This window comes from Dromiciops gliroides, chromosome 4, assembly GCF_019393635.1.
Source record: "Dromiciops gliroides isolate mDroGli1 chromosome 4, mDroGli1.pri, whole genome shotgun sequence".
Taxonomy (NCBI): domain Eukaryota; kingdom Metazoa; phylum Chordata; class Mammalia; order Microbiotheria; family Microbiotheriidae; genus Dromiciops; species Dromiciops gliroides.
Genome location: NC_057864.1, coordinates 182,108,347 through 182,133,541, shown reverse-complemented (window position 1 = coordinate 182,133,541; position 25,195 = coordinate 182,108,347). Strand labels below are relative to the sequence as shown.

The 25,195-nt window shown below is 38.7% G+C and overlaps 4 protein-coding genes across 4 annotated transcripts; all 4 read right to left on the bottom strand.

Annotated features, from left to right (window-relative positions):
• Window positions 1–3,683: 3,683 nt before the first annotated feature.
• LOC122755395 (keratin-associated protein 1-3-like) lies at window positions 3,684–4,154 on the bottom strand. Its single transcript, XM_044003774.1, has one exon. The coding sequence runs from the start codon at window positions 4,152–4,154 to the stop codon at window positions 3,684–3,686; it is 471 nt and encodes a 156-aa protein (XP_043859709.1).
• Window positions 4,155–11,233: 7,079 nt separating this feature from the next.
• LOC122754807 (keratin-associated protein 2-3-like) lies at window positions 11,234–11,671 on the bottom strand. The gene has a single exon (XM_044003262.1). It carries the CDS (start codon window positions 11,669–11,671, stop codon window positions 11,234–11,236), a length of 438 nt encoding a protein of 145 aa, XP_043859197.1.
• A 4,917-nt stretch (window positions 11,672–16,588) lies between these two features.
• Window positions 16,589–17,056, bottom strand: LOC122754806 (keratin-associated protein 2-3-like). The gene has a single exon (XM_044003261.1). It carries the CDS (start codon window positions 17,054–17,056, stop codon window positions 16,589–16,591), a length of 468 nt encoding a protein of 155 aa, XP_043859196.1.
• Window positions 17,057–24,107: 7,051 nt separating this feature from the next.
• On the bottom strand, window positions 24,108–24,679 carry LOC122755396 (keratin-associated protein 2-3-like). The gene is made up of 2 exons (XM_044003775.1): window positions 24,556–24,679; window positions 24,108–24,468 (listed from the first exon to the last, which is right to left on the bottom strand). The coding sequence occupies exons 1-2, from the start codon at window positions 24,677–24,679 to the stop codon at window positions 24,149–24,151; spliced, it is 444 nt and encodes a 147-aa protein (XP_043859710.1). The 3' UTR covers window positions 24,108–24,148.
• Between the last annotated feature and the right edge of the window lie 516 nt (window positions 24,680–25,195).

The following is a 25,195-nucleotide window of genomic DNA, read 5'->3' as shown; positions in this document are numbered from 1 at the left end:
TGTGTAAAGTCTCCTATGTTGATAATTTCCTGGTGTGTAAACTCCCCTTTACCAGGGTTTCCTAACCTTTTTTGTGTCATGAAACCTTTTGGTAGCCTGGTGATGCCTATGAAGCCCTTCTCAGAAGTTTTTAAAATTAATAAATTGAAGAACACAATACCACAAAATAAACCAATTTCATTGAAATGCCATTATTATTATTATTTTACTTTTAAGTTCATAGACCCCAGGTTACAAACCCATGCAATTGGACACAGATTGGTCACTCCTCTGCAACTCAGTTTTAGAGGGTTTCCTGGGTGCATTGAGAAGGTAAGAGATTGTCCAAACTACCCAGCTAGCATTTAATGGTTGAAGGACTTGTGAATTATGAACCTATGTCTTTATGATCCTAAGGTCAACACTTTATCCACTCCACTCAATCAATTAAAAATCATGAAGTGTCTAGTATGCACCAGATATATTGCTGAATACTTCACTAGCAATTAATCTAACATTGTTGAAAATAGGTTGGGTGGTAGCAAGAGACCTGGACATGTTGGAACTGGCTGTAGGGGGGTTGGGGACTGTGAAGCTAACCATACAATGAGATAGTAGACAGGAATAAAACTAGTCATTGTAGATGCAAATATAAAAGTGAGATAATTCTTTCCCTTGAGGAGATTACATTCTATTGAGGAGTACAGCATGCTCATAGATAAGTAAACATAGGATAGATAGATGGATAGATAGAAATACACACACACACACACATATATATGTATACACACACAAATATGTATGTGGCACACTCAAAGTGATGGAGGAGGGGCCACTCACAGCTAGGGCAATCTAGAAAGGCTTCATGAAGTATATGGCAATTTAAATGAATCTTGAAAAGAGCTAAGATTTGTGTGTGTGTGTGTGTGTTGTTTTTTTGTGTTTTTTTGCAGGGCAATGAGGGTTAAGTGACTTGCCCAGGGTCACACAGCTATTAAGTATAAAGTGTCTGAGGCCAGATTCGAACTCAGGTCCTCCTGAATTCAAGGCTAGTGCTTTATCCACTGCACCATCTAGCTGCCCCAAGAGCTAAGATGTTCAAGAGTCAGAGTTAAGGAAGGAGAACATTCTAAGCATTAGATATAACCTTTGAAGAGACATGGAGGCAGAAGATGGAAAGTCATAATATGGACGATGGTAAGTATGTCTGTTTGACAGGAGGATTAAAAGAGGGGAAGATGTAATCAGCCTGGGAAGTGAGGCTGAAGATTATGAGGGACAAATACAGGAATTACTTATAGGTAACAGGGAGTCACTGAAGTTTTTTGATCAGAAGAATGACATAATCATACCTGTGTTCTTTGCAGAGAAGTTGTAGATTAGAGGTGTAGAATGAATGAGATATACCTTTTCAGATACAACCATTATGTGAATCTATTTCATTGTATTATAATTTGTTACAAGGGAAGATTTCTTTTTTTTTCTGGGGCAATGAGGGTTAAGTGACTTGCCCAGGGTCACACAGCTAGTAAGTGTCAACTGTCTCAGGTTGGATTTGAACTCAGGCTCTCATAACACAGGCCAGGCAAGTGGAGAACCTGCTTCTCCTAAAATCATACCACCTGGGACCCACTGAAGCTTGGGAGAGTGCACTGTGGAAGCAGTACCCCACTTTAAGAAGGACTTAAAATCAAGAAATAGGTTAGGAACATGAATAGACAGAAAAAATGCAGACCATAGAAAGTTTCTTTGGTGACAAGGAAGATCAAAATACATTCTCTGAAGAAAGTAACAACATCAAAGCTCCTACAACCAAAGCTTCCAAGAAAAATATGAATTGGTCTCAGGCCATAGAATTGCTCAAAAAGGACTTTGAAGGTAAAGGACTTTTGAAGATAAAGTGAGGTAGAGGAGAAAATGGAAAGAGAAATGAGAGTAATGCAGGAAAGTCATGAGAAAAGTCAACAGCTTAAAAAGCCAAATGAAAAAGCTCTCTGAAGAAAATAATTGCTTAAGAATTAGGATTTAACAAATGAAAGCTAATGACTTGAGAAATCGAGACACAATAAAGCAAATCCAAATAAATGAAAAAAATAGAGGGCAATGTGAAATATCTTCTTGGAAAAACAGCTGACCTGGAAAATAGATCCAGGAGAGATAATTTGAAAATTATTGGACTACCTGAAAACCATGATCAAAAAAAGAGCTTAGACATCATCTTCCAAGAGATTGTTAGGGAAAATTGCCCTGATATTCTAGAAGCAGAAGGTAAAATAGAAATTGAAAGAATGCATATTCACTTTCCAAAAGAGATCCCAAAATTGAACTCCTGAATCCAGGGCCAGTGCTTTATCCACTGCACCACCTAGCAGTCCCACAAGGGAGGATTTCAAAAGAAAAAAGAAGAAAAAGAAAAACATCAATGAAACACTGAAAATATACATGGGAGCACAAATAATATATTCAGAAGTTCATACAATCAAGTGAGGAAGATTTGGTATTATCACTTTAACTATTCAAGTTAATATATATTGTAAAATCCATACTGTATAAAATAGTTCACAGTTTTACATAAAGTCATTGTTTTCTGTTCCTTTTATATAGGAATTTTGATGCTTTTTTGAAATTTAAGCTCAAATTTTAAAAATAGAGTTTAAAATGGTAGGACTCTTGTTTTTTTCTTTTCTTTTTCTTTTCTTTTTTTTAAAATGGTGGGACTCTTGACAAAAATAGGACAGGTATTGTTTGACTCACCACAGGGGATCTTCCAAACCTTTTCATACCTCCTCAAAGCTCTCTGGCTCCCCCTCCACCAATGTCTCAGATGAAACTTCGACTTTTATTTTACTGAAAAAAAAACAAACAAACAACTGAGGCTATTTGCTGAGAGCTCTTTCTTCTCTCCTCCTCCTAATCTCCCATCACCCATATTCTTTTTTAAAATGTATTTATTGTTTTTCTTTCATCATCCACATTCTTTCTGCCACTATGTCCTCCTTTCCTCTTTCTCACATGAAGAGACAACCTTTTTCTTTGCCAACGCAAACCTCTCTACATTCAATTCAATCTCATTTCTCCAGCCAATTGACTCCTCTATAATCCATGAGCTGCTCCCATACTGCCTACAGACTTTTTTTCAATTAACAAGCATTTTTTCTCCCTCCCTTCCCTTCCCCTGGAGGAGGAAAAGAAAAAAAAAAGAAAAAACAAAATCTTTGGGAAAAATAAGCATATTCAAGTACATTTCCACTTTAAAATAAAAGTTTAAATTATCATCTCCAGAAGAATAATTAAAAAGACAAACCATTTTGCCATGCCATATTTATTTGAGATTTTAAAAAATCTTCTATTTACAAGTATCTGTTAAGAAATTATGAAAAAAATAAAGAATTATTGTTCAGGGCGAACTTAAAGTACATTTTTGAACCAAAGAAGAGAATATATTATAGTGACTTGCTGAGGTGTTTTATTTCTTTTTTTTTTTTTTTTGGTAGGGGATTTCCAAGCATCATAGTATATTAAAGGATTCCAGGTTTGGCCTTTCAAAATACTTTCAGTAGCAATGATTGTGATATCAGTTAGAGCTTGCAGGCTGGAAGAACATTGCTAAACTTTTGAGTTTATTAGGGGTGTAGTGTCAATTCTTCAAGAAGCAATTTAGAGATGTTGTGTCCTCTGTACACTGGGAGGCAGCATCCTGGTCCTTAGCAGGTAGGCTCACAGCAGGTAGTGGGCTCACAGGAGGTAGTAGGCTCACAGCAGTAGCAGCAGCAGGCTGGACGGCAGCAAGACTGGCCACAGTAGGATGGGCGGCAGCAAGAAGCCTGGGCATGGTGCAGCTGGCAGCAAGATGGGGGAGTGCAGCTGACCACACAACAAGGTGGCAGGCAAGTGCCCTCAACCCTGCAGTCTGGGCGGCACCACCTGGTGCGGCAGCTCTCCCCTCCACAGCACTGGGGTACGTAGCACCTGGTTCTGCAGGTGGTCTCACAGGTGGGCACACAGCCTACTCCAGAGCTGATCCCAGAGCCAATCCCAGAGCCGGTGCCACAGCCTCCCTGTTGGCAGCAGCTGGTCCCACAGCTGTCTTGGCAGCAGCTAGATCCACAGTTCCCCCCAGTAGAGCAGCTGGGGAAGCCACAGAAGCTGGTGGAGCAGGTATTGCAGCAGGACATTGTATCACTAGGTCTGTTTCTGGTTTACTTGTGAAATGAAGTTTTTCAGATTTGCCTGACCTTGGACATTCAGCCTTTTATAAACCTTGCCAGCTACTGTTTATGTGACAGTCAGCACTTCCATTTTATTATTGTTAAACTTGTTTCCTCCTGTTTCCTCTGATCACAGCCCATGAGCTATTTTAAAAGTATTACCAAAGCAATAAAATTGGGTTTGCTTTGTTGCTCAGTGAGTACTCATTGAATCTCTGTAACTGGAAAATTATGAGGCAGTGTCTCACCTCTCAAAGATTCTGTCGTTAACATGAAAACTTTAGACTTTATTTTTCATGTGTCAATTCTTCACTTGAAAAATTTAACTGATATTCACAGGTTAGTATTTTTATGGTTCCATGGGAGAGATAGCTAACACACTTAATGATAGAATCAGGATCCCCAAATTTGAAAGTTGAGACTATTGGGATGAATTGGGCAAAAATAATTAATTTAATAGATATAAATGTAAACTCTTGCACTTGGGTTAAAAAATCAACTTTATAAGTACAATGTGGGGGAGGGACGACCAGATGGCAATCTTATTAGACATATTTGGAGATTTTAATGGACTATAAGTTTGTTATGCATCAATAGTGTGACATAGCAGTTACAAAATCTAATGAGATCCTTCCATGCAATGAGAGGTAGAATGTCAGCAATAATAAGGAATAGTTCTTTTGTGGCCTATCCTTGTGCTGCCATGCATTGATTTATACTCTTCAGTTCTAGGTCTGCAATTTTAGTAAGACTGTTGATAAGCTGGAGAGCTTCCATAAGAGGACAACTACTGCATTGGATTATTTCCAGAAGAGGATTGGTCAAAGGAATTGGGATATTTATCTAGACTACTGATAGGATAAGGGGGAAGAGGAGCAAGAACTAATAATATCTGAAGGACTATTATATGAAAAAGAGATTCAAATTATTGTGCCATAAGAAGTGACAAAAAGAATGGTTTCAGGGAAAAATGTGAAGACTGCTATGAACTGATACAGAATGAAGCATTCATAGAACTTGGAAAATGCAATGATAATGTAATGATAATAACACTGAATAGAGAAAAAATTATAGAAAAACTTTAAAACACTGATCAATGCAATGACAAACCATTAAACCAAGAGAATGAGGATGATACATGCCACTGACCTTCTGAGAGGTGATGAACTTAAAATGCAGAATGGTTGCCATGTTCATAGTAAATGTATATATATACACACACACACATGTATATATACACATACATATATGCATATATACATCTCTGTGTATATATTTATATACACAGATATGTATACACACATATACATATGTACATATATGCATACATACACATACATACTTATACATGCATATATATGGAGAGAGAGAGATCCAGTGTGTTCTCTTTGACCCTATTGAGTAGAACTTAGAACAAAGAGGGAAATTCAGGCTTGATATGAGACAAAACTTCTTAACAATAAGATATCTTAAATTGTAATGACTTATCCTGGAAGGAGTTGGTTTCTCTTATTAGAGGTCTTCAAGAAAAGATGGGACAGCCCCTTGTTAGATGTGTTGTAAAGGTCACTGAAAGTCTTTCTAATTGCAAAATTTTCTGATTGTGTGATTGATTCAGTATATCTTTCTCTGATGAACTGAAAGAATTGGATTAACTTTCATTGTGATATTTCTATCTTTCTCTGCTTAGTCAGAATGGAAGGACCTATGTTTTCTCTAATTATCCAGATAGCTAAAAAAATCCCAAGCTTTTGGGAACACCCAATGCTAATAATGCATATCTCAAAATTTTAGTTAACATTTAACTCTCATGAAAGATGAATAGCCATACAAAGATCTCTTCCATCCCCATTTGGTAATCTTACTTTGGGGATAATTTGCTAATTAGTAGAACTCAAAATCATTATCTTGTTTAGTAGAATAATCACAGAAGAAATAAAAATTCTAGGCAATGATGGTATAAGTAGGTTGTAGAAATTTGAGGAGGTTGTAGGTAAGGAGGTTCTGAGAAGGAAAATAGATGCTCAAAGAATTAGAAGTCAAACAGTTTATTATTCATAGCCATACAAACATGTGGCTCCCTCCTCCTATAGTCCGTTAGGCACACAAAATGGTAGCTTGGACATACAGAGGTATGTGTACCCTGATCAAGAGTCCAGCTCTCCTGAGAATCTAGCCTTAAATCTCATTGTTGTTATGGGGCAGATTCAGAGACTGGGAGGGGGGATCTTAGGGTCAGTCAAGCCACAAGTGGTCTGGACTATGTCACACATTCTGCCCCCATCAACCACAGGGACATTGTGACTACTAAAGTTTTCTAACTTTACATACGTGCATTAAATGAAGTCTGCTATATTGATAGTTTGTTAACTTCGTGTTCCTAACCTTAAACAAAGCTGACCAAACATGCTGTTGAGTCCATAGGAATTTGCTTGTATAGTGGTGGGTGAATTAGTGATCAAACATGGAGTTACTTCTGTGAGCTAGGGCCTAGCAATAGTTTAGTTCTCATGTATACCAAATAGGGTTTGTGCACAAGAAGTGACAAGATGTTATAAAAATTATGTGCAATTGAAAAAAGATGCATTGGCCATGAATGTGTTGAGCTTGAGGAGTAGCTGATCGAATGTTTGAATAATATAGTAATATCAATAAACTCTTAGGAGATCCATAAGAAGACTTCCAGTGTATTGGGTATATACTCCTTGGAAGACTTACAGAAGGATGTGGACAAGAATCACATTGATGACAAGACATAAATGAGTTGAAATCTGCACTGATTGGATTTCACATTGTTGAGATAAAAATGGCAAGAGCTCCAAATTCACATTTAGTAAATGAAAACCAAGAATTGCCTGGTGTATTAAAGAGTTCTCTTTAGAGGGACTGATTTTTCTTTGCAAGTCAAGGCACATATAATGACAATAATGAGGCTAAGTATTCAATATTTATATGATATTTTGTGATTGCAGATTAGGATGCTTACATCATCTTTAGAAGAGGCTAAATAGCACAGTGTATAAAACACTGAAGCTAGAGTCAGGAAGACCTGAACTCCAATCCAGTTTTAGACACACCCTATGTGTGTGAATCTGAGGAAGTCAATTAAAATCCATTTGCTTCAGGCTCCTCATATATAAATCGGGAATAATAATAGCACCTACCTCCCAGAGTTGCTGTGGGATAAAATGAGGTAATTCTTGTGAAATGATTTGTGACCTTAAAATGCTATGTAAATATAAAAATTAGAATTATTATTATCTATTTTGAACCTCAAAAGAGCATTAGTGATATGATCATGCAAAGCAGTGATCATCAAAGCTATTTAATACTGGTTAAAACATAGAAAAGTTTGTAAGTTTAACAGTTAATATAAACACGTCCCAGAAGCAATTAAAGATAGTAGTTTTATTATTTAATAAACCCAAGGACACCAACTACTGACTTATGATTTCCCTTTTTGGTCTTAAACCAACTACTCACACCATACATCACAGTCTGTGAATGGATATATGTCCTAGATATAAAATATTATCTCATGAATAAATTAGATGAGAAAAGAAGATATCTTTTGCATCTTTGGATGGATAAGAATTCCTGATGAAATAAAGAGCAGATGTGATCACAAAAACCAAAATCGACAATCTTGATTATATATAGAAAATCTTTCGTACAACAAAATCAATGCAGATAAAATTAAAAGGGAACTAGTTAACTGGGAAAAAATCTTGGTAACAAATTTCTCAGATAAAGGTCTGACATCCAAGATATATAGGAAATTGATACAAGTATAAAAGATCAAGAGTTATTGTTCCCCACTACATAAATAGTCAAAGGATATGATTAGGTAGTTTTCAAAAGAAAAATGTAAGCATATTTTTATTTGTGTATGTGGTAGCAAGAATTAAAAAGAAAATAAATATCCCCATTAATTGGGGAATTGAAAAATATATTATAGATGTTGTTGTTTGTCCTCCATTCTCAAAGGGGACCATGACATCAGAGTGATGTCATGACTTAAGTGAATTGGATTTAAATGAGGAGGGCTGTGCAAAGTCACCAACCTCACTCTCTCTTCCAGAGCCATCTAGGTCCAGTGGCAAGATATCAGGATGACTGGAGATGGCTCTGGACATTTAAGGCAATTGGGGTTAAGTAATTTGTCTAGGGTCACACAGATAATAAGTGTCTGAGTTAAGATTTGAACTCAGGTCTTCCCAACTTAAGGGGCAGTGCTAGCCACCGAGCTGCTCCTAAATTATAGTACGTAAATATTTTGGAATATAATGTGACAAAAATTATTAAAGAGAAGCCTGGGAAGACATACATGAATTGATACAAAGTGAAATAAGCAGAGCCAAGAAAAAAATACCCCAAATGACCGAAACAATGGAAATGGAAAACACAACCTCCACAAAACAATTTTAAAATGAATGTTCCAAAATTACAGAGATCAAGCCTGGCTTGAAGAGATATAAGGAGATACTTTCCTCCACTAATTTGCAGAGATGGAGAGAATATGGTACACAGATGAGGAACATTATGTCTAATGTCATATTTTTTAATGTTTTTTAATGCTTTTGCTGACTATTTTTCTATTTTTCTTTTTTTAAGATATAACTTTGTACAAGGGGGAAAGAAAGGGGTACAGAAGACAATCTAAGTGATGAAGAAAGAAAAAAAACAATAAAATCTATTGAAACAATAAGACATTCAAGTTATTAAGAGCCTGTGAAAATGCTCTAAATCATTAATAGGAAGAGAAATGAAAAATTAAAACAACTCTGAGCTTTGACTTAGTATCCATCATATTGGCAAAGACCAAAAAAAAAAAAAACCAACAAAGGAAAATGGGCATTATTGAAGGGACTGTCAATCAGTCAGAAAAGAAAAAAATTACAAACAGAATGGCCTCCCATTAGTTGGGGACTAAATGAGCAAACAAATTATGGTATGAATTTAGTAGAACATTATCATACCTTGAAAAATGACAGAAAGGACTGATTCAGAGAAAATAGGAGAGACTTATACAAACCGAGGCCGACTAAAGTAAGTAGAACAAGGAAAACAATTTATGCAATGGTAACAAGTATGTAAAGGAAAACAACGTTGAAATTTTTGTGAATTCTGCAATGACCAATAACTACTTCAAAAGACTGATAATGAAGAATATTTCCAATGTCTTGACAGAGATGATTAACAATAGATGCAAATGAGATACACATTTTCAAAAATAGCCAATGTGTGAAATTGTTTTGCTTAACTATACTTATTTGTTACTTAGAAGAGCTTCTGTTCATGATGGTGGAGTTTGTGGGCAGAGATAGTGATGTGAAACAAAAACAATAATAGGGAAAATATTTGTAATAGAAAAGGAAGTCTAGCCGAAAACAAAGAAGCAGGGCAGTTTTGTTATAATTATGTTAACTTTAACATACATTTAAAAATAAACTGTGCATAACAGTTCACAGTTTTATATATAATCCTCTATCTCTGTTAGAAATACTGAAATGTTTATAGTTATGTTTGTTAGGCCCAAAATAAAAAAGAAATTAAAGTATTATTACCACCCTGTATAAGAAACTGAAGTCCTGAGAGTTAAGTGACTTTTCTCATAGAGCCAGAATTAAAAACTAGGTCTCTAAAACATCTTCCATGGTACTGCACATCCACAATTGACAATATTTATTTATGTGGGAAGTTGTATTTTGTTTTACCTTTTGGATAGAGGTGATTCAGAGGGTTTAAGTGACCACTTACCAGGGCCAAGCAGGTAATAAATAGCAGAGTCAAGATTTCAACTCAGGTTTCACTCTAACTTTAAATCCAGCATTTCTCCATGATACTGCCAACTTGATGAATGGTAAGAAAAGAAGTCTTCTCTCCTAATCCAATTTGATGCTCCCAAGGCAAGATTAGGATTAGTACAAATATCTAATTAAACATTTAACTTGTGGAAGAATTTATTATCCAAGGAACTGTGCTAACTTGTGGAAAGGAGTTAAGACGGGGTCTCTGCCCTTAATGAGTTATTAGATTAGTCAGGATAGCATTAATGGACATACACATTAGCATATAATTAGCATGTAGGAAAGATCCCTCCACCAAAGTCCTATTCGAAAGCCTCACCAGTGTAGGAAAGTGAATATGAATTTTTAAAAACTGACACTGGAGAGCTAGTAGTTGTAGCAAGTTCTACCAAGCTGGAAGGAGAGTTAAAAGTGCTTTTGGAGGAGGGTGAGATACCTTTCAGTTTGCCGAGTGGGGAGTGGAGGGAGAGGGAATATCTTATTAAAGAGGTGCCAACTAGGCTGGGTCCTTAAGCAAGGTATTAACAGAGATGGTAGTAATTGATAAGGCAAAAGGGGAGAAATTCCCTGAAGTTTATCTTATTATCCTGTTTTGTTATGCTTATTTGCCTATTTCTTATAATTAAGTCCAAATGATCAGAGTCAGGGAAAAGGACAATAGAGTAGTAAGTTGATATATTGATAGCATAGAACCATAATTGAATTAGTTGCCTTACTTTATATCTTTAATGTTTAGCTTAGTACTTGGCTATATTTTCAGTGCTTAGTGTAGTACTTGGCACATTGGAGAAGGTTGATAAATGCTACTTGACTGACTGACATCAATTATGCCAAAATTAGCTTAAATTCATTCTGTCCCTTTTTGATCAAGTTAATTTCACGTTGATGAGAATACGTGAAATTCAAAAATAAGAAAAAAATCAATTGATTTGTTCATCTTGAATAGTCAGATTTATTAGAATGTAAGGAGATCATGGGGACATAAAATCCTTCTTGTGCAGAATACATTTCTCTAACAAGGACATAAAACCTCCAAAATTTGAAGCCTTTAATGTTGAGCTTTTAGAAAGAAAGTTAGGAGTGAGATGAGGTTGCTATTCACTGTCTGCTGGCTGACTTTGTTTCTTCATGTTAAGAACTTGTACAAGGCTGGGAAGGATTTTGATGGCTTGCAGATCGAGTCGGGTAGTATGGCTTCCTGACATATTCTGGGTTGATACGGGGACATCAAGTTGCTTAGCAGCAGGTGGATCGGCAGGTGGTGCGGCAGGGGGCTGGCTGGCAGCAGGGGGGTCTGCAGCAAGGAGACTGCACAGAGATGGGCTGGCAGCAGGTGGAGGCCCAGCAGCAGGGTCTGCAGACCACAGCTGTGCAGGAGGTGGGGCAGCAGGAGATGGGGCAGCAGCAGCCCTGCTGCACACAGCAGGGGTCACAGGTGCGAGGGCTGCAGCAGGTGTCACAGATGGGGCGGCTGCACCTGGGCACACAGCTCACTGGGCGCACCACAGTGGTTTGGCAGGAGACTGGCAGGCAGCACCTGGGAGGGCAGCAGGGCTGGCAGCAGCTGGACTGACAGCAGCTGGGTTGGCAGCAGCTGGGCTGGCAGCAGCTGGACTGGCTAAAGCAAGGCTGGCAACAGCCAGAGGAGACAGAGCCACAGCAGGAGTTGACCATGGTGTTGGTTGGTTCTGGTTTGGGTTAGGTAAGAAGGAAGAGTTGACTTTTCAGGTCTGAATGCCCTGTCCCTGTTCTAGGCCCTTTATATATCCTGACCAGATACTGTAGCTGGACTTCTCAGAAGACCAGAACATTTCCATGTTAATGGTTTTTGCCAATTAGAACAGAATTTTTGTTTGACTAATGGTGACATACAACACCCAATGTAATTAAGAAAAAATTTGATTTTTGACACCAAAGTCAGAACTTCATAGCTCATTTTCAAAAAATTCACTCAACATATGATGTCACTATTTACTTCATTACTCACGTTCCTCTTGCTATGCAGTGTTATTTTGGTAGTAAACTACACTGTGTTGAATACTCAAGAATCTATCTTTTGTCACATCAATGTGATTCAATGATGTAGATAACTCCTCCTTCTTGTACAACCCATCCGTTTTTTCTCCTAAATTCATCATGGAAGGGGAGAACTCTTGATATTCTTTCTCTAGATATCAAGTGAATAGCAAAGGAGAATGCAACTTTTTATTTGTCCCTCATTCTTACTACCTGACTAGTCCAACTTTGTGTGGTCATACATTTCTTTGATGACATCAGTGAAATACTCTTTTCCTGTGTAATTTCTCATTTGCAATGTGCAGTAGAAAGAGTTGGAAGGATGGATTAAAACATGTTCTTTTAGAAACTTTCCTAAAATGTCATTCTTTCTTTAAAGAAGGAATGAATTGATGAGTATTCTGCTTAAACTATTGTTCTTAATCTCAAAGGGTGTATCATGATGACTGGGCAGTTAGTTGGTACAGTGGATAAAGTGTTAGGCCTGAAGTCAGGAAGTCTCATCTTCCCAAGTTTAAGTCTGGTCTCAAACACGTATTAGCTATGTGCCATTGAGCAAGTCACATATCCCTGTTTGCCTTAGTTTCCTCATCTGTAAAATGAGCTGGAGAAGGAAATGACAAACTGCTCCAGTATCTTTGCCTAGAAAATTCCAAATGGGGTCACAAAAAGCCAGATGCAATTGAAACAACTGAACAATAAATTATAATGGCTGCTTCTCCTACTATGGAAGAATGTTAAAAAAATTCTTGTGTGTTTATTCAGGAAAGATGAATTTACTGTTTGAACATGGTATGCACAAAGGTATTTATCTTTGAGACATATAATTTATGAGCTTCATTAGGAGAACAAGAATTTATTTCTCCAAGCCAGTTCAATTCATAAATGATTCTTAGGAGAAAAAAATTTATCTCCATGATCACAGAAGAGTATATACCTGTATACTTCTCATTTTGTCTTGAACTAATAATTATTTAATAGAAGTAACTTTTCATGAAATTCACCATATAAGTCATCGATAACATAAGACTGAGTTTCTTTGTGTTTGTATGTGTTAAACCACTACACCCAAATGTAAACACCTAAATGAGAGCTATCCTCTTCATATTAATCTCTTTAGTAGATCATTTTCCCATTTTCCATTTTTCTTTTTCTCTTAGTAGATGATTTTTCAATAATCCAACTGTTAACATAAAACATTCTGGAAATACTCATTTAGAAGGAGCTTCAGATTATTTATAAACCACATAAGAAAATGATACATCTTCATAGAGATAATCAGAATTGTATTGCCCTCTTTACAGTATTCCTGAAAGGTGATTTCTAAAACTTGAGGCATTATAGAGTAGTAAATTTTTATTTGCCACTACTAAGAATACTCAAGAAAATTTGAGACTGGTTTTGAAGATATTCCTAAGATAAGTACCAGATATGTGTCAGGCAATGACAGTATCACTGGAATACATTTCTGGCTTTCCCAAGAGGACTACTTTGTAGGGGATAGAAATTAGTTAAGTTATGGTGTATTTTTTTTTAATGAGGCAATTGGGATTAAGTGATTTGCCCAGGGTCACACAGCTAGTAAGGTACTCCTGACTCCAGGGCCAGTGCTCCATTCGCTGTGCCACCTAGCTGCCCCTCCAGTGTATTTTTTTTTTTGGTGAGGCAATTGGGGTTAAGTGACTTGCCCAGGGTCACACAGCTAGTAAGTGTTAAATGTCTGAGGTCGGATTTGAACTCAGGTCCTCCTGACTCCAGGGCTGTTGCTCTATCCACTGCACCACCTAGCTGCCCCCCAGTGTATTTTTTTAAAGATGCTCCTCCTCCTCAGTAGTTACATTATTTTGTGATTTTTTTCTCATATATTCAAATCTGAGTCACACATTGCATTATTTGATATAACAAATTTTAATTATTCAATTTATCTACCATGTAATAAAATAAAGGTTATGTTTTTGTAATATGTTTTTTGTTTTGTTTTCTTTTGCAGGAGCAATGAGGGTTAGGTGATTTGCTCAGTGTCACATAACTAATAAGTGTCAAGTGTCTGAGGCCAGATCTGAACTCAAGTCCTCCTGAATCCAGGGCTGGTGCTTTATCCACTGCACCACCTAGCTGCCCCTGTAATATGTTTTATCTTAGTTGAAAAGGTATGGAGGCTCCAGTAGTCCCCATAATGGGAAACATTGTGAAATACCAGGAAACAACAAAACCTTTATGTAGATATACAAACCTCAAGGTTCCCTTTTCCCTTGTCTACATATGTTCAGGGTTTGACCAACATGAGTTTTAAACTACTATACTAGCATTTGAAATAGCACAGGATCACATTTTGGGAGGATCTCCTGCACATGTGTCAGAGAGACTCAGATAAGATTCCTTGGATATTGCCTTGAATAGAGCATCATTTGTTGAACATTATACTTTCCTGGATAATTATGACACATTGCCTTCCTCCAGGCTTAAGAAAGGTGGTGACGAGTCATTTTGCACTTCTTAACATTGAAATGCTTTAAATATCACATGGCATATCCATAGAAGGTCATATGCATATGTACATGTATACATACAGTAAAAGAAGCCATTCAAATTTTAAGCCTGGGTCATATAACTCTTGGAACATAAAATACCAAGGTTCCAAACTGCCTAAAAGTTACAGTCATTCCACAGTGTGGTATAGTGTAGTATTCTCTAGGATAGCTTTGATAAATCACATATTTGGTAAATCACTTAGGATATTATAGGGAGGATTCCAGTCCAAGTACAGGTTGGCCTATATGGTCTCTGAGCTCTCTCCTGACTCTGAGGTTGTATAACTAATTGTGTGGTTAATTCAGCTCACCATCATGATATGCCTGGCATGCATAAACACAAATCTACATGATGAGGAATGAGAGTATGCATTTTTTCAGTTAATTAAAAATACTCGTGTCAATATTGTGGGCAGTGTTCAATGCTCTTTAACAGCCATGCTTCCTAGCAAGTCCAGGGTGAGATTTGAAAGAATGTGCTAAACATAAATTGCCTTAAAATAGACTAGACAAATTCATCATGTTGATTGACCTAACTTTGCATAAGGAAGACTTTATAGTTAAAATACTAAAAATAAGACCACTAACATTTTTTAATATGAAGTAGGAGTCTCATTTACCCAAATCTACATACACTAATCCCAACTCTTGCTGGATAATTGGTACTGATAGCCCATGGTATCATATCTATATATCTAGATATGTATACTGATAGGCAAACTTTGGTTTGATTGGCATACCTTGTAATAGATGAATTTTTTGTTGTTCAGTGGTTTCAGTCATATATAACTCTTCATGACTCCATTTGGGGGTTACTTTTCAAAGATAGTGGAGTGGTTTGCCATTTACTTCTCCAGATTTTTTTACGGATGAGAAAACGGAGGCAAACAGGGTGATAGAACTTGTTCAGGATCACACAACTAGAAAGTGTCTGAGACCAGATTTGAACTCAGGAAGATGAGTCTTCCTCAATCCAGCCTGTAGGCTCTATCCACTGACTGCATCATCTAGAATTGCATAATGAATTAAACTTTTGTAAATTAGATCCTATTTTAAAGAACTCACTAGAAGAAACTCATGATTATTTTTTACCTGAGGAAAATAATAATTTTATAACAATTATTATAAAAAACAGTAGCTGAATTTGTCTAATTACGCATATTTGTCTACAGGCTTACTCAAACTGACCATGCCTAGACGGGATGCCTCAGAGTAGTTTTGCATTATTGAATTCTATTTGTTGTGTCCTGGGCAATTTTGTTCCTTATAAAATTGAACTCTTACTTGTCCCTTATATTTTTATTCCATGGAAATGGAAGAAAGATGTCCTATAGATGGTAAAGTTTTATTGATGTTTCTTATGTGGATGAGTTTGTTGACTGAATTAAACCAGAGAAGACTATAACATTGTACACAGTAACAGCAACATTGTACAATGAACAATGGTGATAGACTTGGCTCTTTTTAGCAATGCAATGGTCCAAAACAATTTCAAAGAACTTCATAATAGAAAATGTTTTCAACATCCAGAAAAAAGAACTGTGGTTTTTGAATGCAGAATCCCATGCCCAGCACTCTTTCCATTCATCTATGAGGCCCCACTGAAATGAAAAGAACAAGAACCATATTGTTTCTATGCTGGAAATAAGTTTATTGGAGAACAGAGAAAGAGCATAATCTGAGACACATGCTGATATGAGGACAGGTCATTTCAATGGGCTAGAGCATCACCTTCTTGATGAAGTAATCAAGTCCATTAGGGTGAAGAAGAGACTGGTTTCCTAATTCAGTAGCAGTAAACATCTTGGAAAACATTAGCAATTTCTTTGGCAATTTTCCCAACCAGATCTTGAGTTGGCAGTCATCTGTTATAGTATGGGAAAAAAAGGAAGTATTTCATCTATAGTTGGGTTAGTTGTTGTGAGACGGTTAATAGGTGAATTACTTCTCAAGAAACCACATGCTGTGCCTCATTGGAGAGGGTCGTGGTGTACTTGTAGGAAAAAGAAAGAAAGGGTTGCCTTTTGTCAGTAGCTCGTGAGGCTTAGCAGCAGGTGGATCGGCAGGTGGTGCGGCAGGGGGCTGGCTGGCAGCAGGGGGGTCTGCAGCAAGGAGACTGCACAGAGATGGGCTGGCAGCAGGTGGAGGCCCAGCAGCAGGGTCTGCAGACCACAGCTGTGCAGGAGGTGGGGCAGCAGGAGATGGGGCAGCAGCAGCCCTGCTGCACACAGCAGGGGTCACAGGTGCGAGGGCTGCAGCAGGTGTCACAGATGGGGCGGCTGTACCTGGGCACACAGCTCACTGGGCGCACCACAGTGGTTTGGCAGGAGACTGGTAGGCAGCACCTGGGAGGGCAGCAGGGCTGGCAGCAGCTGGACTGACAGCAGCTGGGTTGGCAGCAGCTGGACTGACAGCAGCTGGGTTGGCAGCAGCTGGGCTGGCAGCAGCTGGACTGGCTAAAGCAAGGCTGGCAACAGCCAGAGGAGACAGAGCCACAGCAGGAGTTGACCATGGTGTTGGTTGGTTCTGGTTTGGGTTAGGTAAGAAGGAAGAGTTGACTTTTCAGGTCTGAATGCCCTGTCCCTGTTCTGGGCCCTTTATATACCCTGGCTAGGTGCTTCTGATTACCCAGAACCCTGGAACTTTTCCTTGTTTTTGTTTATGTCTCCTGAAATGCAAGCATTGGTTGGTTGCCTTCTAGTTTCCTTTGAAGTATTACACTCAAGAAAGATTATTTAATTAGGCCTCATTCCGTTCTGCCATTTACTGCTAAAACGAGAGCTTAATGCCCTCACTTCAAAGACTCCAGCTAGCACAGTTCTAATTATTCTTTATTATTTAAGTATAGTGTTGTCAGGTGATATACTGATAACCCAGGTAAGGCCAGAAAGAAATCAAGAACATCTTATGATTAAGGATGGAAGTATGTTTCCCAGTTGTCCTGGTCTTCTTCTCTTTCAAAGTGGAAAGGAACCTCACTGGACATCCAGCTCTGCCTATGCCTAAGGAGTCCCAGGCAAAAGGAGTAGGTGGTATTATTATCTTCTTTGTCACTCAGCTTGGAACTGGAGTCACCTTTGACTCTTCCCTCTCCCTTCCCCCATCCCTCAGCTGCCATATCTCACTGATTTTATTTTCAAAATATCTCATATCTGTCCCCTCTTCTATATTCAAAGAATCACCAGCAATATCAGGCCCTATGTCTGAGCTATCATTTGGTAGAAACTTTTGTTCTCTAGACCTCCACTTTCTCCCTTTTCATATTTACCTTTTACATTATTCACCATTTAATGTTTTGAATACAAAGGTCTCACCATGCCATTCCCTAACTCCCTCCCCCAAACCTCCTTCATCTACATTTTAATTGGTTGCAAAAAAAACCTTTCCATGATTTCTTCTCACTACTCCCTTTATATATTTATTCTTACAGCCAGATTGAAATATTTACTATTGCCTAGCTTTAGCCTCACTTTTTCTATCTCCATTTGATTCTTTGCTCAAATTGTGTTTGTTTAAAATGGGCAAGTCACCTCTCTGTCTGATGAAATCTCTCCCTTCCTTTTGTGGTAAAAAGTTTTAACAGTCGGTTAGATAATGGAGAGATGCCAGTTTTTTTTTTTAAGGACCACCCTTTTGGGGAGGAGACCAACAGCATGAGCTATGCACACCAGTCTGCCTGCAACGCACGCCAGATTGCCTGCTGAGCACTCGACTTCCGGGGGTCGATCTTAAAAGGCAAGGAGAGAACGGAAGTGGGGCCTTTTTTCCTGCTCCGCTGGTCTCCTGGTTGTGCTGCACAGACAGACACTGACTGGAGTTCAACTCGGCCCGGCTCTCGGTTAACAGCACGCGCTTGACTTGGTCTCTTTCTCTCTCCCCAAAGGTGGCCTTGGGTTTTGGTGAGTTTTATATGGAATATAGACTAAGCCTAGACTTAAGACGATTTGTATTGTATTTCTACTTTCCTATCCTTCTAATCAACATCACCTTGTGACTACCATACAATAAAAGCTCTAACTAGAAAACCAGAAGCTTCTTTCATTTACTAGTCTGGGAGATAAATTAAGGGAAAGGTTAAGTAGGGGAGATTTATGATCTAATATCCAATTTTAAATCTCACACTTTTTTTGGTCCAATTTAGAAGTTACCTTTTCTGTAGAATTATTTTTGATTCCCCTTCTTTACACTGACAACCAGTTAAATGTGATCACCCCCTTTCCAAATTTTTCATAACCATTTGCTGGGATCTTTCCTTTGCATCAAATTCATTTTTGTTTGTGTCATTTCTCTCCTGTTAAACTCCTTGAGAGCTGAGGCCATGTTGTAGCCTTTTCTTTTTTATTTTGACTGCCTAGTATAGTACCCTAAATGTTGAAGATACTTAATAAATGCTTATTATTAAATTATGCCCCTTGAACAAGCATAGCAAAGATTATGTTGATTCCCAAAGACCAGGAGTAGGCTTCAACACTCCTTATCATTGTTCCTTTCTTCATATCCATGGCAGAATGGTCTCTAATTCAAATTTAGGACAGAGTTTGACATGCAGCAACACTAGGATGGTTTAAAATGGTTAATTAATATTCACAGCCAAGCACAGGATAGGAGAGTATAGGCAGATGAACAGAAATTCAGTCAGGGACCTATTCACATGTGGCTTCCTTTGCCTCCACTGTCCCACAAGACAGAATTCTGTGGGGTGCTGGTACCCTAGAGGAGCAATTGGATGAGCCCTCTGGTCAAAGGCCCCAAGCTGCTGGAGGCTAGCTTCTACCTGGTTTTCAGATAGAGGATCTACAGTGACAACAGAAAAATCATCTGCATTTCTGTATAGAGCTAAAACCAGGGGAAAATATAATAAGAGATGTTCTATCCAAAGTAACTATGTTACATAAAATATCTGGGAGTTAACATACCAAGATACAAGCAAAATTTACATAAATACATCTATGAAACATTCTTTTTGTTTGTTTGTTTTTGTGGGGCAATAAGGGTTAAGTGACTTGCCCAGGGTCACACAGCTAGTAAGTGTCAAGTGTCTGAGGCCAGATTTGAACTTAGGTCCTCCTGAATCCAGGGCTGGTACTTTATCCACTGCTCCACCTAGCTGCCCCCAAAACATTCTTTATAGAAATAAAGGAAGAGTTAAATCATTGGTAAAATTTCTGATCATCATGCCATGTCAATATAGCAAGTGATAGTATCGACTAAATTATGGGTTTAGGTCCCTAGTAATCAAATTGTCCAGGAGATAATTCACAGGACCAGGGGAAACAATAACAATTCATTTGGAGAAAAAAAAAAGACCTAAAATATCAAGGGAAATAATGAGAAAATATGAATAAAAGGGAAAGAATTAGTCATTAAGATGTCCCTTCCAGGGCAGCTAGGTGTTACACTGGATAAAGCACCAGCCCTGTTTTCAGGAGGACCCTGAGTTCAAATCTGTCCTCAGACACTTGACACTTACTAGCTGTGTGACCCTGGGCAAGTTACTTAACCCTCATTGCCCGCCCCCAAAATGTCCTTTCATACCCTCCTCCTCATCCTGACTATAGTTTAAGTTCTAAAAAATACACAAGAATGAGTAATAATAAAGAAAAAATTAAAAATGGCTATAAATGCCTCCGTCCAGTCTAGGACTATCTAAAAGGATTGCTAGAAATCTGTGGATCTTAGGAGCAGACTAGCCAAGTTAGATGGAAGGCACATCAAGCAATGTGCCTGGAGCTCATGAACGAAACAGGCCCCAACAGGTAAACAGGCTGCACAGGGCTCAGGAAGCACTGATCAGCCAAGCCAAAGGAAGAGGTATGGCCAGATCAGCTTCTAGTCAGTACAGTGGCCTGGAAGCCTGACACTGAGCCATAGCAGGAGAAGGGCATAGACCAGGGCTAGATAGTATAGTGCACACAGTAGGAGACAAGGCAGCCTGCTCCTGAGTCACAGTAGAAGACAGAGACAGGGGGGCAGCTAGGTGGCACAGTGGATAAAGCACTGGCCTTGGATTCAGGAGGACCTGAGTTCAAATCCAGCCTCAGACACTTGACACTTAACTAGCTGTGTGACCCTAGGCAAGTCACTTAACCCTCATTGCCCTGCAAAAAAAAAAAAAAAAAAAAGAAGACAGAGACAGATCAGAACTCTGGCTGCTCAGCACCCAGGCAGCCCATAGTTGAGCAATATCAGGAGCCACAATAGGCCAATACAATAGGGCAAAGAGCCAACACAGCACTTTCACAGAAAAGCACCTGGGATCTTGGAAGAAGCTTACTATTAATGCATGAAATCTGGTTGGGGTGTGTTAGGACCACAGGAAGGTGGCTCTAACTCCCAGTTCAAGAATGTGCAAGAAGAATGAGAGATAGAAGGGGCTAAGGCCAAACCTGAGCTTAGCCTCTAAATGACAGAACCAATATCTAAAAATTCTTGCAGAGGATGGGAGATTTTAGTCATAAAATTAAGGACTAAGTAATATTTGCATACCCCATCAAAAAGTGTGAAAAGGAGTAGACTATGGCTTAAAACTTAAAATCCCACTCTAGAAACTAAAGCTATAAATATGAGTAAACAGAAGAAAACACCAAGAAATTAAGAAATGCTATGGATTGAAAGAATTCAAGTGGTAAACAAGGAAGGAAGGAAGGAAGGAAAGAAAGAAGGAAGGGAGGAAGGAAATGTATTAAGCACCTATTATAAGCCAGATGCTACACTGAATGATTTATAAATATTATCTCATTTGATTTTTATAGTAACACTAAGAGTAGAGAAAGAAGAGAGTAATTCCATGACAAATCCAGTTAAAGCCTCAGTAAAAATGACAACCACAAGGACTACATGAATCAAGGGATACAAAATGTCACTTTAAATAAAATTGAAACCCAAAAGTAGTTGCCATCACCATCATTGGAGCTAAGGCCAATGGAGATTGAGACAATTGCAGTGAAACAAAGACCAGGTTGGCATGGTGAGGATGGCACTTAAGTAGTTCACAGCTACATAAAATTGGACCTAGAAGACAGCTCTTATAAGTTTGGAGTTTTTCCTGATATTCTGAGTTTTTCTCCAAAGATTACATTCACTTACGAGATGTTTTACCCAAACATTTACCTTGATGTATGATTATTGTACTAATGTGGATGTTTCTAAGTTTTATTGACTTACTAAACAGATCATATAGAAGTCACTTGGATGTTTTGTAGGTTAATACATTTAATTATTTTGGTTTTTGAAAAATGAAAATATCACCAAAGGAACCTAAAATCTAAGTAATTGAAAAACTAATGATGTTCCCAAGGAATAGATAATGAAACATACCTCCCTTTTCATACAGAGATTTTTAAATGGGAAGAGGGATGGATCTAAGACAAAATGGCATATGCATTGTAAGATATGTTAATAATAAACTGCCCCACCTCAAGAAATGACTATAGTGTAAAGACAAAAGACATAAAAATAATTTTTTAAAAGAAAAATATGAGTTGAAGTAGGGGGTGGAGAGAGACACTAGGGTATTGTTAGGGCAGCTACTAAGTAGGGCTGCCTCCCTGAGGTTAGAGAATGATTATGATGGTATCCAGAAGGCGAAGAAACTCATTCCACACAGTAGCTTCCTATTTTAACTAATTATTCTTGATTACTAGGTATTAAGTTCAATTGTTTATGTACTGCTGGTGGACCAAAGCATTGTAAGCACGCTCTAAGTTTTAACGCCCCCAGGCAAGGTTCCAGTAACTTCATCCTTGTTAAGGCTTGACAAATCAATGTGGATTTCAGTTCCCTTTCTACAAGTTGAAAGTAGTTTTACTGCAAAGGATTCGAGCTAATAATACTGAATTTTAAGTCCAGTTTTTTCTTTCATCTGATCTTCAGAGAATGCCTATGGTGTTTGAAAGATACTTGTCTTTTTTATTTTTTAAAGAAAATATTTAAGCCCAGGTCAAAAAGAGAATTCAGCTGTGGGACAGAGAAATTTTAAATGTTCTTGTTTCCACACACAGTAAGATACACTACTTTCATCTTCCTACATCTACTTACAGTGAAAACTGTAATATAACAGAGGGATCATGTTTAATAACAAACTCAGCCCACATGTTCTAAGAGAAATGTGATTGTTTCATCTTTATATCTTTGAATCCTTCATGATCAGGACAATACCTGTCCTCACTAGGTATTTATGAAACATTAGTTCATTGAATGCACTGAGGAAGAGGAGGAGGAGGAGGAGGAGGAGGAAGAGGAGGAGGAGGAGGAGGAGGAGGAAGAGGAGGAGGAGGAGGAGGAGGAAGAGGAGGAGGAGGAGGAGGAAGAGGAGGAGGAGGAGGAGGAGAAGAAGGAGAAGAAGAAGGAGAAGAAGGAGAAGAAGAAGAAGAAGAAGAAGAAGAAGAAACCACTTGGCATAGGAGCCAGCAAGATCTGGATTCAAGCTCCAACTCTGATACACAAGGGCTGTGTAACATAGGCAAGTCACTTGGGGATTTCCTCAGTGTTTCAGGGAAGTCCCTGTGGCTCTAAGTTGGACAATGGTTGCTGGTTTGCATTGGTGAAGATAATTCCCTATACCAATAAACTCAGAGGTTATGGTCAAAAATTGAAATTGTTCATTATTTCTAAAATGGCCATTGGATATCCTTTTTTCCCATCTGTTTCTCTGAATCGATGGCACTAAGGTTTTCTGAGATTTTACATTATGAGACCATTAAGTTTGCAGATTCAACAGAGAGTGGCTAAAGCATTCAGAAAAAGGAACTGTTTTCAAATGTCATCTCTACTCTTTACCTCCTTTGTATACCCTTGGGCAGCTGTGTTTCATGTCAATGTACCTTACCTTACTCATCTGTAAAATTAAGAAGTGACACAGCATGACATGATGGAGATGGCATGCAGTGTAAACCAGTAGATATCAGTTTGAATCTCAGTTCTACCATTTTTTACCTGTATGACCTTGGTTAAGTCACTTACCTTCTTTAGGCCTCTGTAAAATGAGGGAGTTGGACTAGAATCAGGGGTTGCATCATGTATCTCCTTGAGAGTCTGGTGAAGTCTATGGACCTCTTCTCAGAACAATGTTTTTAAAGGCATAAAATTTGGATTACAAAGGAAACTGATTATGTTGACATGTAATTTTCAATTTTTTTTTAAACAAATTCAGCCACCCCAGGTTGAGTAACTTGATAAATCTCTAAGAATATTTTCTACCTCTAAATCCTCTGATTGACAAACAACATAAGAAGTACAAATGCTTTGCCAGGAAAAAAAAGTTTATTTTAAAAGAGACAAACACAGTATCTGAAAGGTATTGAATCTGAATTCCTTAAAAATGACAGTAAGGTCAGATTCTATTAATTCATGTTTCCAAGCTGAGATTCAAGTGAAGAAAGCTGAAACTTTTTGCAATTGGTTGTTAAATGATTACTTGGTTAGTTCCATGTGTGGTCATGTAAGATTTTTTAAAAGCGCAGTGTTAAAGTAGAGGAGGCAGAAGAAGAGATGTATAGTTTGTAGCTTATAATTGGGTAACTAGCTTCCAAAGAGATTGCATATTTTTCTCCATTGAATGGGTGAGTAGTCCTGGTTTTTAGCTGTTAGTTCTTAGCAGGGTTGCTCAGCAGGTGGAGCAGCAGGTAGGGCAGCAGGTAGGACAGCAGGTGGATCGGCAGGTGGTGCGGCAGGGGGCTGGCTGGCAGCAGGGGGGTCTGCAGCAAGGAGACTGCACAGAGATGGGCTGGCAGCAGGTGGAGGCCCAGCAGCAGGGTCTGCAGACCACAGCTGTGCAGGAGGTGGGGCAGCAGGAGATGGGGCAGCAGCAGCCCTGCTGCACACAGCAGGGGTCACAGGTGCGAGGGCTGCAGCAGGTGTCACAGATGGGGCGGCTGTACCTGGGCACACAGCTCACTGGGCGCACCACAGTGGTTTGGCAGGAGACTGGTAGGCAGCACCTGGGAGGGCAGCAGGGCTGGCAGCAGCTGGACTGACAGCAGCTGGGTTGGCAGCAGCTGGACTGACAGCAGCTGGGTTGGCAGCAGCTGGGCTGGCAGCAGCTGGACTGGCAACAGATGGGCTGGCAACAGCTAGACTGACAGCAGCTGGGCTGGCAACAGCCAGAGGAGACAGAGCCACAGCAGGAGTTGACCATAGTGTTGGTTGGTTCTGGTTTGGGTTGCGTAGGAAGGAAGAGTTGATTTTTTAGGTCTGGATGTTCTGTTCTGTTCAGATCTTGTCCCTTTATATACTTTGACTAGGTGCTGTTAGTCCCTCAGAATCCAGGAACCTTTCCTTGTTTTTGTTTATGTCTTCAGAAATGAAAGCATTGGATTGGTCGATTCCATTGCTCAGAAAATACTTCCCAGTATCGTTAAACAATTGTGTTTTTCCCTTGAGGGATGGCTCATCCAACATGCCTTTTCCTTATAGATATTAGATATTAGTAATTCATGTTTCAAATAATGAGAAAGATTGCTCATCATTACCAAACACTGGACCTCATTATTCCAGGTTGGATAGGTCATGTGACTCTCTGACAGGTACATCAAGCATTTCATAGGACCAGTCTTCACACTTTTTCCCCTTGTATCCTTCCATGACTAACATTTCATACAAATTTTTCACTAGGTCAGTTTCTTTATTTAGGAGTGGTTTTTAGGTAAAAGAA

What these genes read in the sequence shown, in the direction of transcription:
- LOC122754807 (XM_044003262.1), bottom strand. Translation starts at nt 11,671, where the DNA reads ATGGTCAACTCCTGCTGTGGCTCTGTCTCCTCTGGCTGTTGCCAGCCT.
- LOC122754806 (XM_044003261.1), bottom strand. Translation starts at nt 17,056, where the DNA reads ATGGTCAACTCCTGCTGTGGCTCTGTCTCCTCTGGCTGTTGCCAGCCT.
- LOC122755395 (XM_044003774.1), bottom strand. Translation starts at nt 4,154, where the DNA reads ATGTCCTGCTGCAATACCTGCTCCACCAGCTTCTGTGGCTTCCCCAGC.
- LOC122755396 (XM_044003775.1), bottom strand. Translation starts at nt 24,679, where the DNA reads ATGGTCAACTCCTGCTGTGGCTCTGTCTCCTCTGGCTGTTGCCAGCCC. An exon ending in GCCCAGCTGCTGCCAACCCA is followed by an intron (nt 24,469 to 24,555) that starts GCTGCTGTCAGT and finishes GCTGCCTACCAG; the next exon opens with TCTCCTGCCAAACCACTGTG.